At 41.7% G+C, this 17,727-nt stretch overlaps 1 protein-coding gene across 2 annotated transcripts in view; it reads right to left on the bottom strand.

The window, feature by feature from the left end:
- Window positions 1–396: 396 nt before the first annotated feature.
- LOC140996198 (gamma-aminobutyric acid receptor subunit rho-2-like) overlaps window positions 397–17,727 on the bottom strand; it is a 35,722-nt gene continuing 18,391 nt past the window's right edge. For both annotated transcript variants that reach the window (XM_073466508.1, XM_073466509.1), the window contains exons 3-9: window positions 16,576–16,643; window positions 14,598–14,821; window positions 9,942–10,024; window positions 5,956–6,096; window positions 4,441–4,593; window positions 2,822–3,030; window positions 397–732 (exon numbers count right to left, since the gene is read on the bottom strand). In XM_073466508.1, the coding sequence (XP_073322609.1) occupies window positions 397–732; window positions 2,822–3,030; window positions 4,441–4,593; window positions 5,956–6,096; window positions 9,942–10,024; window positions 14,598–14,821; window positions 16,576–16,643 (1,214 nt within the window). The remainder of the gene's footprint in view (window positions 733–2,821; window positions 3,031–4,440; window positions 4,594–5,955; window positions 6,097–9,941; window positions 10,025–14,597; window positions 14,822–16,575; window positions 16,644–17,727) is intronic.

The following is a 17,727-nucleotide window of genomic DNA, read 5'->3' as shown; positions in this document are numbered from 1 at the left end:
ATGAACACTAGCAGAGCACAGCTTGTCCCGATCCATAAATGCTCTGAGTGTGATACAAAAATGTACTTATGTTCCCAACAAACGTCTCTTTGTCTCAGGAACAGCGGTAATGAGAACACAGAAGCTGACAGCTGACTGAGAGAAACACCATCACATGATTATTGTCTTTGTTTTTAGTTTAGAGAGTTAATGAACATTCAAATTGCTGCATGACCAAAGAAATCCAAAAAGGATTGTTCTGACCAAACCCAACGTCTTAATGCTGTCCAAGGCCTTAAACCTGATGGTCCATGGTCACCTGACATACTGTACAGAACAACAGGCCTCAGAAGTTTCCTGTAGGAGCAGCAGTCAGACTGTCTGCATGTTGATCTCTCTGGTTCTGACTCAGTGTCTTCAGCAGTACACGGACCAGTAGATAAGGTTGAAGAAGATGTAGGAACCCGGGAAAATCATCCGGGAGTATTTGTCAATCGCGTGCGTGTTCTGGATGATGTTGAGGGTACGCAGGCTCTTCTTCTTCTTGGTGGTGGTGGACTCGCTGCTCACTGACAGATGGACCACCATGTGTTCAGGTTTCTCTGACACCTCGTGCAGCTCTTCCTGCTCCTCTTCTGGCACCATGGGCTCCTCAGTGTAGCCGGCCAGGCTGTTGGTGTCGGCCTCGCTGTAGGTACCGTCTAGCATGGTCATGGTTCGTGTCTGGGAGATGCCGCAGGTGCAGGGCAGGGACTGACAGGGAAAAACACAACATACAATATAATCATTATTACGTTTGGATTTTTAAAGGAATACACCATTAGGGAGATTATCAGGAAAAACATCAGTGTCCTGGTTAGATGGCTAACTTTGTAACCCATGCTAATACCTGTTGTCCAGCTGATCCTGGGCCCTGATTATGAAAGTTAACTGTTGGTCACTCCTTCAGGATAACTCCCTGTATCTGGAAGTCTGCTCATGTGAGTCTTTGTACAGTGTAGGAGACAACAGGGACATCAGTAATCATCCAGTTCCCTGTCGGCTGAACATCCTGACATCACTAGTGAATAACTAACTCAGAGTATATCACCAGTCTGACCTGTCAGACCTGTGACCAGCCTTGCTCTTACATTAGTTGTAGATTATATTGTTTCATGTCTGGACCAAAGGAAGTGCTGCACTGCAGTTTTCATTGACTTATCAAAAGCTTTTAATTCATTCTCTGTTTATTCAGACACTGTGTGATATGAGGTTGATTCAACACTTCAGTTCTAGGTCCTTTCCTGTTCACATTAACCCCCCTCTTGACCCCCGGCAGCCTTGTAAGGGAAATAACAAACTTTCCAAAGGTTGAATAAGATGGTTGATGGTTTAAAGGTTCAGTCAGTGTAGACTACGATAAGACAGGGCACATTCAAACTTAAAACATGTATTGTTCTGCACTAGTTGATTGAACATGCACCTATTGATGGAATTGATGATTAAACTACTGAATAGTGTTAACTTGGAGTGAAATATAACCACAAATGTAAGAGTAAAATCATGTAACCAAATATATCACACTTTTATTATTGTTGTTAAAAGAGATTGCAGTCAGTAGGGCAGTGGAACATATCATGGAGGAGACTTAGAGTTAGAAACGTCTCACAGCCGCAGCACAGTGGAGGCAAGGCCACAAAGTGGCAACACAGTAGATAAGACGTGCAGGGGAAGTCCAGGAAAGCAGCTGCAAAAGGACTTCAAAGCGTATGACCGGTGTGGAGGTTGCCTCGACCAAATGTTGGCATGGGTGGGCACATGTTTAGCCTCGTGCAGGAAAATACCCGAGTCAGCAAAAGTTGATACATAAACAAAAGAAAGAGCAAGGATTGGATAAACCATGGTGCCCAACCCCCATCTTAGTGACTATAAGGAGTATATTTTGTATTGAGGATTTGGGTCTTATCTGATGAGCTTTTGTCTGTAAGATCTCATGATTTAATTATCAACAATCAAACATTACTGCTCTCAGCTTTGGAGGACTCCTGGAGATTATTTCCTTTTTATTGGTGACTTTTTGAAACTCTGAAAAACCTTTTTGGACAAACAAAGAATAAGAAATCGAGACACGACAAATGCAGGTCCATTATTCTCTCTTTTAGCTCTGTTTTGGTCTCCACCAACTCTCAGAAATCCTTCTCTCTGACGTTCAGTTACAATTTGTTTCATATAATAAATTTGAATAACAAAAGTTTGTAAAATGATAACGTGATGTGATGTCATCACAGGACCACCCCACTCAATATGGATGTGTGTTGACTTTTCACCTTGTGCTGTCTTTACAGAAGCTCTGTGGAGGTGTGCTCAGTTATAACATGCTGTCATAACTGCTGCTACATTTTATTTCCTCAACAGTATAGTAATAGTCGTGTAAAACCATAACAGGTTGACCTTTGTGCTAGCTTTTCTTTTGCTTTCCCGTCTTGCTTGTTTGTATTGAGGGATTGAAGCAGTGAATGAAGTGAGAAGATCAAGTTATTCTACTTCTGTTTCAAACAGGAACTTGAACTTTCCCAACCCATGCAGTTAACTGATAATACAATACTGTTAATAATACAACAACTCATTGCTTTTGCTGTCTTTTCACTGCTGCTCTTGTTTTTCCTCTGTTTCCTGACAGCCTGACAGAATCTCCCGTAAGAGAAATTGCAGAAAGTCAGCAAGAGTGCCAGAGCTTTGGAGTCTGGTTCTCTGGGGGACCGGTCCGGCTCATGAGCACAGAGAGTAATGCCTCGTACATTAATATTTCATGGCAGTCTGGGGTCTTTTTCACAGCACCAAACAGCATGCAGCAGAAACAAACCTGAGATCGCGCCCTCTCTCTCATCTTGCGCTCTCGGCGGTCCTGGACAGTGGACAGGTAGTTGACAGCCGCGTACTCCAACACGGATAAGAAGACAAAGACGAAGCTGACCCAGAGGTAAATGTCTACCGCCTTGATGTAGGACACCCGGGGCATGGACGCGTTCACTCCAGTGATGATGGTGGACATGGTCAGCACTGTGGTGATGCCTGAAAACAATTGATAGACAGCAGAATGATGATGTGTTTGAATCTCGATGAGTTGGTCTGTCCTTACTTTCACAGTGTAAACACACTACAGACGGCTGGGTCAGGAGGTGGACCGTGAGTGAAAGATAGCAATTGAAAGCAATAACATGACCATTTATACAATATGATGCAATGTGGTCCAGTAGTGCTGCAATGACATACAACCCTGTGAAGCTCCCAGTCAGCATGGTGCTGAAGATTCACAGGTGAGAAGGTGTCAGAGGTGAAAGGTGGTGAAATACTCAGCTTTTACTTAAAATACTACAAGAAAGTGACCTGGTGATGAAATTTACTGGTGATGCCTCTATATGACCTACAGAAGCAAACAACACCATCAGTGAGAAGATCAGCTCTTTCTATATAATTATTATAATTCTTAATGCCTGTCAGCAGGTCAGAGTCCAACTCATCTGGGTTGGATAAGTCATAAAATCCAAACTATTTTTCATGGTGGAGGATGAAGTGAGGAGTGTCACAGCCCGGGGAGAGAAGCTGCTGTATCAATCTCAAGGTCCATTTAGTAGTTTTTCTGGAGCTTTCAATCCTATTACATAACTTTCATCACCAGGTGGAGCTGTCCATCTGTCATGGAATGTGTCTTTAAATGTATATTTTCTAAGCACTTAGAAACTGCAATCGAGTGAACACCAGACAACTGTGTCTCCTGAGGAATGTGTTTCGCAAGTTACGTAAGTAAAGTTCTTCTTCAAACCCAAACCATGATCTTTTCCCTAAAGTAGTTCTGATGCCTCAACCTGACAAGCTTTATTTAAAAGTGGAGCGATAAGTAGAGCATCATAGTTGGAAGTGTAGGACCACGAACCAACCTGCTGTATTTAAAATGATGGAGTCAGATTACACACTCACACTCACACTATATATATATATGTATATATATATATATGTGTGTGTGTGTGTGTGTATATATGTATATATATATATATATATGTATGTATGTATGTATGTATGTATGTGTATGTATTTATGTGTATATATATACTGAATATATATATATATATATAAATATAAATATAATTTTGGTGCACAACAGAGAGGAGAAAAACAAAGAAGAACAAATTGCAGTTGAGATATGAAAATCTTTTAACATCCCATCCTAACAGCTGCAGTTAATAAGAGCGATGAGATGAGCCATAAAAGGATCTCAGTGACGCCTGTATGACAAGCACAGCAACAGCCCCGATACAGAAAATAATTCAAAAGAAAACCCAGAGTGGAGCGTGGGAGGTTTGTGTGTTCACACAAGCATGTGTGTGTTCCCAGTTGGTGGAGCCATGTCACAGCCAGCTTTCATCATTTCACACACAGTTTTTCCTCAGGCATGCACATCTCTTCAAAGGACAGTTTTTTTACCCAGGGAAACTCTGGCCGGCACAGCCCGACGGTCGATCCAGAACGACACCCATGACAGCATCACCATGAGTGTGGCAGGAAAGTATGTTTGCAGCAGGAAGAAGAAGATGTGGCGTCGCAACGTGAAGTTGATGTAGAGACGATTGTACCAGCCTGCAAACACAGCAAGAGATCCACTCAGACAGAGTGAACACTGAAAGATTCATCTGCTCACACACAGTCAACATGCACATGAAGGTTAACAGTATTAATATTTCTTCAATTAGAGCAACATTAAACAAATCCAATGACACATCAATGTAATGATGACAAACACATATAAACCAAAATATACCCTACCGCTAATATCAAAGTATACAAAGTAACATTATTCTGTATTTATTCCATATTAATTATTTATTCTTATTAGTCCTTTATACACATTAAAAATATTTTTGTTTGACGACCAATCATAGTTTACTCTTATATGTCCACAGAAGTGCACATACAGACACGTACATGAATGTTGCTGGGTTTGTTTTGATGATGATAATAATAATAATAATAAATATTATTATTAATTGACACCTTCCATCTTTATTCACGGCGTCCTTCCATGAAAACCTCAATAGAATGGAATAGAAACCTTTTTTTAAGGTCTGTTATCAAGCCTTCTGTGACCTGTCGTCTCTCTTTAAACCTCAGGTAACAGGATCTCTCTACTGATCTAAAATCTAATGATGTCTGTGTAGAAACACAGTGGACTGTGGAGGATGATCCTCTGTAGATATAAAGCCACATTCTAAAATTATGAAAACACAATTATACTTAGTGTCAGGTGGTTACACAGCAATCAGTACATTATTATGAACACTATCTTGCATTTCTGCCTATAGACCCCCTTAAATCCTACATACTGGACCTCATATGAGACTGTGAAGTATTACTGTATTGTATTAATAATTCAAATGTTTTAAACATAACGTACATTCTTGCAACTTATACTTTTATAATTATTGGAACAAGCAAACAATCTTTTGTTGTTTACACCATCACTTGTATCACAGTTTGTAACTGAAGGGTGACAGTCAGGCGGTGACCAAGTAATGTAACTGGTGTATGTCCGACCAGTGTGTAACACCAGGAACACCACAGCCAACTGAATCATTTGTTAAATTCTTGCTCAACTCAAATCTTGTGTGGATTTTCTCTTTAGAGCCTTGACAGCAGGGGAGTTAAAATATTACATAAATATAAATATAACATTTCTCCTGAACGTATAATGTAGCAAGAGAAAAGGTCAAAGTGGTCTCCAGTGGTGTTCAGGTCTACACTTACAGGCCTCATGACATGAAACATTCATATCAGGATTATATAAAAGAACAGAACAAAGTCCAGCAAGGAATACTAATGCAAACACATCTGGGCTCCTGTTGCCCTAATCCTGTGTGTGTGTGTGTGTGTGTGTGTGTGTGTGTGTGTGTGTGTGTGTGTGTGTGTGTGTGTGAGTGTGTGTGTGTGTGTGTGTGTGTGTACCTGTGCTGCTGTAGAAGGCCAGGCGAGACGTGGTGTGGAACTTCTGGATGAGGAACTGTGATAAGGAGATGCGATCATCAGTGCTCAGGGACTCATCTCCACTCTTCCAGTACAGCATCAGGTCCTCATCTGTGTAGGCATCTGAAACATCACACAGCCAATCAGATGTAAGCGTGGACTCATGGAGAACTTTACATCTTTGGTGAATCACTATTTAACATCATACCTATATAATAATAATAATCCTGGCTGCAGACTTCAGCTTTGGGAAATGTACATTGAAATGTTCATGAAACTGACCTGGATAAGCAGAAGTACATTTTTTTCTCACTGCACTCTGCTCACATGTTTCCACACTTGTTATTTATTCATCGGAGAACAGCTTTTGATGGCCAACAAGCGAGCAGCAGCCTGAGGCACAAGTCAACAGTCTGCAGAATGGAACTAGCAGCAGAATAACATGGCAGTGTTTGCTACAGTGTCAGAACACTTACAGTGAGACCTGGTGATATAATGTCATCGTCACGGTGAACAGACACCAGGACGCATTTTATTATTCACACATTTAATGTCTGCTTGGCTAGTAGAGCTAAAGACAATGTACAGCTAATGTTGATGGGAACACAGGTTTACTTTCCATAGTTTGTTTTCATTACTCCCCATCACAATCTTTATTATCTCATACTGCTGTGAGCAGAAGGGAAGGAGGGAGTGTTTTCTGTTTGTGTGTGATATATGGAGGATACCTCTGTTTGGTATTTGCTTGCTTGCTCTGCCTTATATGAGAATGAGACTGTATTCTATGTCCCACATCTGTTTTCTAAATGAAGCTGGAGGGGATGTATTTGACTTCATGAGTGTAACGTTAGAGAGGAGAGAGAAGCAGAGTCTCTGCTGAGGGCTGAATGTAGTGATTGACCTGGATTCAAACACACAGACACATTTTAATTCACAGGAAAGCTGTTTGTGGTGACGAACACTGGTGCCAGTAATGTGAATGAACCCACATGTGACTGCTAACAGGCGAGGGGAAGTTGTATTCTCATTAAGTTCCATCTCGTCTTCCTCCCTGTCGCAGACGCAGCAGTGATCTAATGAGACGCACCGTTACCTTCAGTGAACGTGTGGATTCGTCTGGTTTGAACATTGTTGGAACATTTCAACTCAATGACATCTACAACATAGGTCTGCTTGTTTTCAGACATACATATATATTCTATAAATGAGAAGTCTGAGGCTCACCGAAGTATCCACGTGTCACAGATATTTAACTCCACCATGAACTTTTGTCACAGCCTTTTTCTCTGTATGTAATTGATTAGCTGTCAGCCTGATACCAGACAGACACACAGACATCTGGCTATAGACTTTAAATGATCCAGTGGCAGGTTGATGTGGTAGTTTACCAAGATTCAGTCATGATGATGCAGATGTGTTTCCCATGACAACACAGAGGAAATTCATGTGTCCATTGTTGCACATGAGGGGGAATGTAATAAAGTGAGGCTGTCAGAGAGGCTTAATGAAGTAACAGCAAGGAGATATATGACCACAGCTGTGATTAACACAGACACTGATGCTGAGAAACTTCCTGCTGCCACCTTCTTCTGCTTGAGAAACCTATAAAGCCCCACTGTGAGCCGGAAGAGGCTGTGAACAGCTTTTATCTTTACAAGCTGTCATGTTTGAAGTGTGCCCAGTAGCAACCTTAAATCCCCAGATGTCTTCACAGCTAACTGTTGATGTTGTGAAGCTGCTCACACACACTTCACCGTTGAGCCTGAAACATCAGAGGGTGTGTGTTTAATGTTAAATGTGTGGGGACGCTTAGTGAACTGGACCCTGGGGTGTGCTGGATCTTTCCTCAGAATCTTTGATGTCTCAAAAATAAAGAATTTCAAAAGGCAGAAACTGCAACGCCTCTCTGCCAGCCTCTCTTCAGGTATGCCCTGCCTTCTTTCCTTCTGATGGCCTCACAGTTTACCAGGAAACACTACAGGCCATGTGAGCCATCATCTGCCATGTGAGCCAACAGCAACTCCTTACACGAGGGACGATGTCAGCAGTGACGTTACTGGCTGATGAGAGTGATGACAGAGCAAACCTGCACACACCTGCCCTGTGTGCATGAATCCAGCACACACACTGACTACACACTGCTGGGGCTCCCAGACCATGCTGTCATACTACCAAAACCTAAGTCTGCCGGTTTCAACAGTCTTGTGTTAATTTGATTAAACAAAACAGTGGTTCAGGAGGTGGAGCAAGTTGTCCACTAATTACAAGGCTGACAGTTCAGTCCGCTGCTCCTCCTGTCAAACTGCCTACACACTGAAGCCTCGATAAAAAGCAGCTTGCTACCATCAGTGAGTGGTTGATTTAAAGTCAAATCAAAAAGAGATTTAAGGATAACTCTAGATTTTAACAATTTGGACCATTATGGGTTATCTTCATTTTTCTTCCGTGAAGAAAAATGTCTGACTGTCTGACTGTCATGTTTCGCAACTGCTCTGATTTCTTTTCAGTGATGTCTAGACTACCTCTGATCTCTGTGAATACCTTGATGAGCACAGTGTTACTCTACAGATGAGACTGACAGCCAGAACTACAGAAACCTGAGCCAAGTTGTAACAAACTAATAATGTGGTAACTAGTACATAGTAACTGGTAATACTTAGCAATGCGTAGTTACTCATTAATCAGAGATACTCTGACAATTAAAAAGTTGTTGAAGTGAACTGAGGGAACTTCATTAAACTGACTCCTCACACACACGATCAATGACAGAATGGCCTTTATTACTGCCATCACACACGTTCACACATGTTCACACATGTTCATACATGGCCCAGGGTTCATACAGAAGTGTCCATCTTCTGAATTCATGTTGCATATCTTCATATGTTTTAACATGCTGGTCATTTATAGTCTGTTGGCATCATTCACAAACTGAGAGAGCCACACTTTTAAATCTGTAAACCTTGACCTTATAGCAGACTTTGTTGATGATTCAGTCAGTGTGAAAGTTTTCTAAATGATAATTTCTAAATGGTAAAGAATGGGAGGAGTGACACGTCACATCTGATGACATCACACGTCACTTTCCATTCCCAAGATTCCTTAAACACGGGATGAAACTCTTTACGGCTCTTCACCTGTGAACGCCACCCGTCTGGACCTCAGCCCAGTAAGTCTGCACCTGGAGCCAACAGGCCTACAAAAGGTGGATGCCTCCTCCTCTTCCTCTGAGACAACCAGCATCTTCAGAACATACTTGTTTACAGATGTTTACAGATGTTATAAAGAGTCGACTGCTCAGAAATACTCGGTTCAGAGTGGGTTTCTACTGAATTAGGATGATTAATAAACCATTTATTTCTCACCTCTCAGCAGGTATGATGTGGGCACAGTTTAATGTTGAAGCTCCCTCCACAGGGATATGGTTATTATATATCTCATTTAATATGAATCACAATGTAGGTGTCAGCATATGTCTCGTCACCTCTAATAACCCACGTAAGAGAGACATATTGCCAACTTTCTAATAGTATAGCAGACCGTCAGGTCAGCCTGTGTGACAGCTCTCTGATAACAAGCCTGTCATAATGATGTCTTGATGATGTCATAATGAGGCCTTGTTCCTGTCTCTGTTGTTCTCAGTTTACGACTACAACTTTTTCTTCTTCTGCTGTTTGAATTTAATAATAAATCACTCTCATTATTTTGAGATAAATAATTCTTGTTCCTCTAAGAACTGAAACAATCTCTGAATACAAAATAACATCAGGTCCTGATTTCTGAGGGAAAAACATAGAAATACATTCAAAAGAATGTGGATACTTGACCTGCACTGCCTCACATTAATAAAATGTTTGACGTGTAGCGGTGTCTTCTTCACCATGTCATCAGTGAACACATTGTCTCATTTTGACCAGGAACATGACCACTTGACCATCCTTACAACAATACATGAAGCATGTACTCACAGCTCTCCAGCTCCAGTGAGCAGGTCTGAGAATCCAGAGGAAACCGGCTGAAGTCCATGTTACAGGCTGCTGTCACCGTCACTCTGTCCAGCACAGAAACAACAGCAGACGGTCATGGTACTGCATTTATTCTTTATTAATATCACTCTCAATCTAACTGGAAATATTCTCAGGCACACCACACTCTGTGTGACGCAGGGTGTAAAGTGCTGCCCCGGTACCAGGTCGTTAGGGAGTCCAAACCCTCATATTATAGCTGAGTACAGTAACATACATCCTGAAAACATCTGAGGACAGAAACAGGAGACAGAATCCTGATTCAGATTTGAGCAGCACAGGTTGATCTGCTCACATTGTTCCACTCAGTAAAGTCACATATTATAACCTTTAACCGGACCCGAGCTGTAGTGTCACGGCCCAGCTGGCTACGGTGGAAAGTTTCCAGTCTGAGTCTGAGACTTTTGTTGCATGTTGTTGTTGTTCATCTCTTCCATCATTTACTGTCATCTGTCAGAATCTGTAATAAAGGCCTGCCACTATGGACAGAGAACAACAAATGATATATTGGGAATAACATTCTGAAGAAAAATACCTAAAAGTTGTCATTTTTCATCTCAGTGACATAGTCTGACACAAACAGTGTATACCTCAGACTGTTGTTACTGACTGAGAGCAGCAACATTGTGCTTATAGAGATGATTATCTTATTTTTCACCGGTCATTCAGTGGCTCACCAACACATTGTAACACTGGAGGAGAATGTCAGAACAGATGAGGAGGTCCAGTCATTTAAACTTCTGCTGAGTGAGTCACTGACAAACTTTATTGTTTTGTCCACTTATTTTGTCTTTTAGCGGGAAAAGGTCATCTGTCTGTTTGTGTGGTGTTTATTCTACCGTGTGAAGCGTCATCAGGTCACGTGACAGCTGCTATATAAAGTCAAGCTATTATTATTATTATTATTATTACGAAACGTGCACATGTAGAGACATCTTCTATGTGTCAGAATCAGAACAGCTCCTCTGTGTTCAGCAGCTGGTCTGGTCGTGTACAGCAGGTTTTTCAGAGCCTTTTCCCTGCAGACAGCTTCCTGCTGCTGCTGCTGCTGGAAACCAGGTCAGTGTGAGCAGTGAGACTGAAGCAAAACAACCAAGCTGTGGTTACTGTTGGGCCATCAAACCAAAACAATGAGCTGAAAGAGGCTAAACATCTCTGCAGAGCTGAGGGGAAATGCAGAGTCTGTTAAATTTCTCTGCAGGTTCATTAATACCAATGACACATTTCACAACACGCTGTCATCTGAGCAACTGTTGGTGTCAAAGACAGACTCAGCACTGTGCTCCTGTGATACAGTCACACTGATGATGGACAAAGAGGATTAAAATCAATGCAGCAGAACCAGTAACATTGTCTGTATTTTATTCCACATATTCTTCTTCCTTGTCAAAATCTGGTACCTACATTACCCACAATGCAACTCGAACACCAACAGTTTGCTCTGAGATTCAGGTGTGTTATGCTAGTAGCAGCTAATGTGGCCTGGAGCAGAGGTGAGGACGTCCACAGAGGTCTGATGAGCTCACTGCTGAACAACTTCAGCTCCAGCCAACACTTATCATTACTATTATCGTTATTATTATTATTATTATTATTATTATTATTATCGTTATTGTTATTATTATTATTATCATTATTATCATTATTATTATCATCATTATTATTATTATTATTATTGTATATAACTTATTACTCACCCTACCATTATTCCAGTGTTGTGTTGGTGTGGTCCTGTTTAAATAAAGCATGCAGTGGAAGGATTACTGAATGAGGATTAATGGAGGATCTGCATCTGATTCTTGTCCTGGGGCTTCCTGGCATCTTAATCCAGCTCTGGTTTCAAAAGTCTCCCTTTATTTATTCAACTGTTCAGTCAGTGCGACAGTAAACTAAACACAAGATACACATGAAGCCTGCTGGCCATCACTGAGGCCTGATGACTTTCATTACAGCAGTTAATACTTGTGCTCCTGTTCAGTATGCAGCCAGACATCACTGTGTTTACTCGTTCACTCGTGCACTTGTTTGGCTCAGATTCTACTTTAATGATTTTCTTATTCGTCATCTTGTCAGAAGATCTTGACATTGCACAGTGCAGCAGGGGACACTTTAAGGAGAATAGTGAAGTCTTCTGGCAGTGTTTGAACTTCTGTTTGTAGTTCAGCTCTACATCTGCACATCTCCATATCTCTGGCATGAACATTCATGAATATCTTTTAGATTTCATGAGTCATATCTCAGTCTAACAGCACTGTAATGAGCACCTACGCTCACTACATACCAACCTGTAGGCTCACTTGGATCAGGAAAATTAGCAGTTTAGAGATTAATGATATCCAGAAACAGGGGGGATCTATGAGAAGGAGGAGGAGGAGGATCTCAAGGGGAGATGATGACACTGTCAGAAAGCCAGCAGAATAAATGGATTCATTTAAACATTATGTCAATTAAAATTCAGCAGCATGTTTTTGGAGCTATTATCCATTCTGTCAGTCTAAACTGTATCATTACTGAGCAACGTGATGATTACTGAGCTAACAGGTCAGTGAGTCAACAGGATATACTGTAACATCTGCCTGCCTGCCTGTCTGCCTGTCTGCCTGTCTGCCTGCCTGCCTGTCTGTTTGCCTGCCCGTCTGCCTGCCTGTCTGTCTGCGTGCCTGCCTGCCTGCCTGCCTGTCTGTCTGTCTGTCTGTCTGTCTGTCTGTCTGTCTGTCTGTCTGTCTGTCTGCCTGCCTGTCTGCCTGCCTGCCTGCCTGCCTGTCTGACTCTCAGTGTGTGTGGTGCTTTCTGTGGGAGAGAGGAGCTCCTGGTGGTGTGGACTTTTAGGATCTTTTACATGCACAGGAACATTTATGACACTCTGAAGGAAGTCCTTTAAAGGGACAGACCTGTTTGATATCATTGTTGGGCGGCCCTGGACACTCAAGTATTGCTAGGGGATGCAGGTGTGTTGCTCAGTACCAAAGGAAGCACACGGAAATTGGTGTAATTTGGTTTGATTGAGCGTTTTTCAAAAGCTGCAAGCAGCAATATAGCAGAGCATTCTGAACAGCATGTTTCAACGAGCGGTGAACTATATATAAAATATATAAGACTCACATTCTTCAGAAAGTCTCTGATGTGGCATTTGAACAGAGACACGTGAACTCAAGCTCAGGTTAATTGAATTCTTCTGAGGTTAGCAGCTCTCTCAGGCAGACTGACCCACCTCATTATTCAACACTAGAGATAAAAAGGCTTCAAAATAAAACTCCTGGCTGACTGATATGATATAAACTGCCATCATGGCACATGTGGTCTGAATCATGGTGGTTTACAGTAGACAGGTTTAGTTTTAGCCTCATGTCTGGAATACATCACAGATTATCACACTGCAAACTATTCTACTGTGTTTTAGACATATTAAATATTATACATAGTTTCACATGTGCAGTAGTACACACCATGACCTGTGAACTAGAGGTCTTCGGAAAAACCCGACAGCCCGGACACCCGAGGTTCCGACCCGACCCGGCTCGGGTTTTGGGTCCATTCACAAGAAGTGACTCCTGGGCCGGGTCGGAACCAGGAGAGTTTGTCTCGGGGCTCTTATAGTGAAAGGCCGGGTTATACAGTACCCGAGAGGACCTGGCGATTGGCGGTCACAGCTGTGTGGACTGTAGTTTGTTCAGTAAAAAAAAATTCATTTGAACTAGACTGTTGTCCCCTGATGATGGATAATTTGTATGTCATTTTCACAAAACTCTCGCCACAAGAGGGCACTAAATGATTGACTCATGACTGTCACATTCTGATGATGACGTCAAAGGGGAAAGTTCAAGCAAAAGTTAGAGCCTAGGTCAGGACTCGGGGCAGTTAAAAAGATTGTTTATTAACGTAACGTTTTGGTTAATGGTTCAAAATGGTTAAACAATCGAGTTGCCATAGCGTGTTGTTACCGGTATGCTCTGCAAAGCACAATGGAAACTCCAAAGTTATAACGTTAATTAAACAAGAGAAAATGTGTTCTATAATAATTATAATAATAGCTCGGGGCCAGTCGGTTCCAGGAACAATTTTCACGGGTCCATTTGGGTTCGGGTCCGTCAAATTGGACCCGTGAAGACCTCTACTGTGAACACACAAGTAAGATTGGCGGATTGACCCTTTAACAGCATTTATTATAAGTTATTCACCACTGGCTCTGACGTCTCTTTGAGTTTGAAACAAAGTCATTCCTCTGTGGAGATAAAATGATTTAGTCAAACACTGAGATTAGTTTCTGTTGGACTGGTTTGTCTGAGGGTAAACTGACAGATACTGTATGAATAATGGTTTGAGATAACAGAGGAAGTTTCATTTGAATCTCAACTGAAGTTCTAACACAGGGAAGAAGAATTTGGATTTGGTACTGGCCCAGTGGACGGGCTTACTGCGATCGCTAATGTTTAATATGACACCTGTGCCTCTCCTGCTATCTGATAATATTGTCAACAGACATAAAAATCCATTCACGTTGTGTTAAATAAATCAGGCTATGAACGTATGGTGTATGTAAACACCACTGAAAACCAGCCTGAAGTATGAGAAGAAGTCAGATGGTTAAATGCTACAGACCTCAAGCTGTAGAGGACATGTCCATCAGGGAAGACACGCAGCATGATATTGTCTGTGGTGGTGTCGTGGATGAAGGACCTCTTAGAGTGCACAAAGAAGACATCAGGGACCCAGATCTTCTTCACCAGCCGACCATCGAACGTCATGCTCTTGTTGGTGCTGCTGGTGAACGAAAGGCGCTCATCCTTCCAGTAGTGCCTCAGGTACAGAGTCATGGTGAAGTCCTGGTGGAGTCAAATGACGAGTGTATGAGACACAGTGTACTGGAGATCCACTATCACACAACACAGAGCCATGTTGGAAGGTGACCAGTGACTTGACAGACCGAACATGCTATGAAAGAAAAAAAACTTTTCCCTCAGGGATCAATAAAGTCTCATCTTCTGTTGAAGACCTCATCATCATCATCAATGGGACCACAAACAAGAAACCACAGTTATATCTGCAGGTGTATCTGCTGCTTTTACTTCCTGCTTTACTTTTGTGATAAAACCTCTGAAATGTTTATCTGTGCTCTGCTATAATGTAGTTTCACAGTGGTACAAGAAAAGTCTGAGCGACAGTATAAATGTTTGTGTAAATGTTATGGAGAATCTACTATGATCTATAATCTAAGGACCATCTGTCAACACTGAACACATGTCCAATACAAACCAGTCCAAAGCTAATAAGCTATGAAACAAGCTGAGAAACCAAATGTACATTTGTAGCTACTGTGAGACACAGTGAGGCTGCACTCACAGGGAGGAACATGACTGACAGGAGCTGAGACAGCGGGGACATCTGGTGTCTGTGAAGACCATCAAAAAGATGAGAAAACGTGGCTGCTGTTCACTGCTGCTGGTCCTCAACAGTCAACATTTAATTAGATTTAGACCGAAGCTATTCAGAGTTTCACAGCTCTGCACATCTGCAGGCTCAAAGCCATCGGAGAACCATTTACTGCTGGTGTTGGTTGCATGAGGTGGAAGTCACCTCGAGGTAGAAAACTGAATTCATTAAAATGTCTTCACCGTTACATCTCCAGCTCAGTCGACTGTATAGGTGAATGTCTGCATTTAGATATGATTATTGAACACACTATTTTACATTAACTTGGACCTCAGTTTGTTTCTGTCGGTCTTGACCATCAGGACACACACGTACAAATCCCGTTCAACATTCATCTGACATGCATTCTGTCAGAAACTAGCATGATGTTGGATTCTGACCTTCACCACCCTCTCTTGTTGAATCTCTTCAATAATTACCTTTAGACACAACAAACCCAGCTCGCTCTCACTCCCAACACATCACATACAGCAGCCGGGTCAGTGGACCTACACTTCCAGATTCATCCCTGTACTTATCTCTGGAGGGTAAGAGCCTCGAGTGCAGTCGTATAAACAGCAAGAACAGTCTGAGTCGGGATGGTCGAGGTGCTTGGATGGCTCATGAACTCAGCTTGTCCTCGGGGACAAGGTTTTGCATCCCGAGTATGTTACGTAAGTAAGTTAATGTATGTAAATGAGGTAATATGACGTTACCTAACTGATGAACTTACATCACAGTTATTATTATTATTACTTACATTGCCTAAGTTACTGAATGTAGTTCAGTTCAGATCATTTCCTGAACATAAGTAAAGTAACATAATAATCTTAATGATCATAACTGTCCTAAAGTCATAACGTCATAATAAGTTTGTCAGCAAGCTTTATGTGAAAGTCTAACTGGACGTTGCACATGTGTGTCATGGTTTGAAGCTGGAGTGAGAACACGTTGTTTAATAAAACATGCGTACAGTATGTGTCACTGTAAAGGTCTTTTATTCAGAAAACAATTCACAGACTGTAAGCCGTACAGAGTGCAGCAGCTACGTAAGTTCTTCCTTATGAACCAGCACACAGAGCTCCTCAGGCTGGACCCTGCTGTCTGCCTGCATCAGGAACAATCTGTCACATTGTATACAAGTGTGGACAACCACAGTTTATCTTACCATATCAACCTCAGAGATGCTGTCCAAGCTCTCCACCTGAACATCCACTCCGACAGGAATCGCAGGACCTGCCAAACAGAAGTATATGATGAGCGAATAGTGTGAAGTACACAGTTATGTAACAGCAGGCCGTGTTGTCCAGCTGATTCATGAGACAACAATCTGAATTTGACCAGCTGGCTGCTTCCTCTGCTCAGTGTGTTTGCTTCTACCATGACTGACTGCAGCTAACAGGTGTATCAGTGTGTTTTCATTAGGATGCACAACAAGGAGGTGCAGGCAGCTCTACCTGACACTGACTTATTGTATTGTCCATAGTTAGATGATAAGTCTCTTGTCTACAGATTCTCTGTTCATATGCAGATATGTGTTTATACAGATCAGCCAGCGACAAACATGTTGCTGCATGGCATCACAACAACTACAGCATTCACAGGACATCATGGTCACTGAGGATGAATCCTCTTGTTTTCGTTAACCCTCTGACATTTCCTCTGGTGCTACCATCAAGCAAACATTTACATTTACACAAAGAAATGTCAAATTTAACAAACTGCTATGGAATTCAGTTATTACATTTATTTCAACACACAAAATGCAACTTTAAAGTCAGAAAACTGTAACCCATGTTTAAAAAATCATGAGCCTATATAATTTTGAGCCACAACACACTATTATTTAGGAAAAACTTAAATAAAAGCAATAATAATTCAATAGAGGGAAACTTTTCACCAGATATTGAAGCGTGACATCCTGAAAATCATGCACCATCACAACAGAAGTGTAAAAAACGAGCTGGATTATGAACTGGGTCAGAGAGCGTCTTCATTCCCACCAGCATCACCGACACCAACAGTTACCAACAGTTACACAGCTTTTACACTCAGTTCAGAATCAAACTTTCTTAAGCTCCATGTGAACTTGTGCTGACATTTGGCCCATTTTCTCTCTGTGATTTAACTTGTGTGGAATCCAGGAATTAACAGCCGTCTCACTTCAGCAGTGTATCAATGAGGGATGGAAACACACAACACCACAGGAAGTGATACACAACACATCTGACTTCTGTTCATGGAAGAGAGGAAACGTAAACACACCTGTTGCAAAGATTTCAGCTTCTTTAAAGAAACGTTTCTGTCCCATAAACTGCTG

The sequence above is a fragment of the Pagrus major genome, chromosome 5, assembly GCF_040436345.1.
Source record: "Pagrus major chromosome 5, Pma_NU_1.0".
Taxonomy (NCBI): Eukaryota; Metazoa; Chordata; class Actinopteri; order Spariformes; family Sparidae; genus Pagrus; species Pagrus major.
This window is presented reverse-complemented; position numbering and strand designations above follow the sequence as displayed.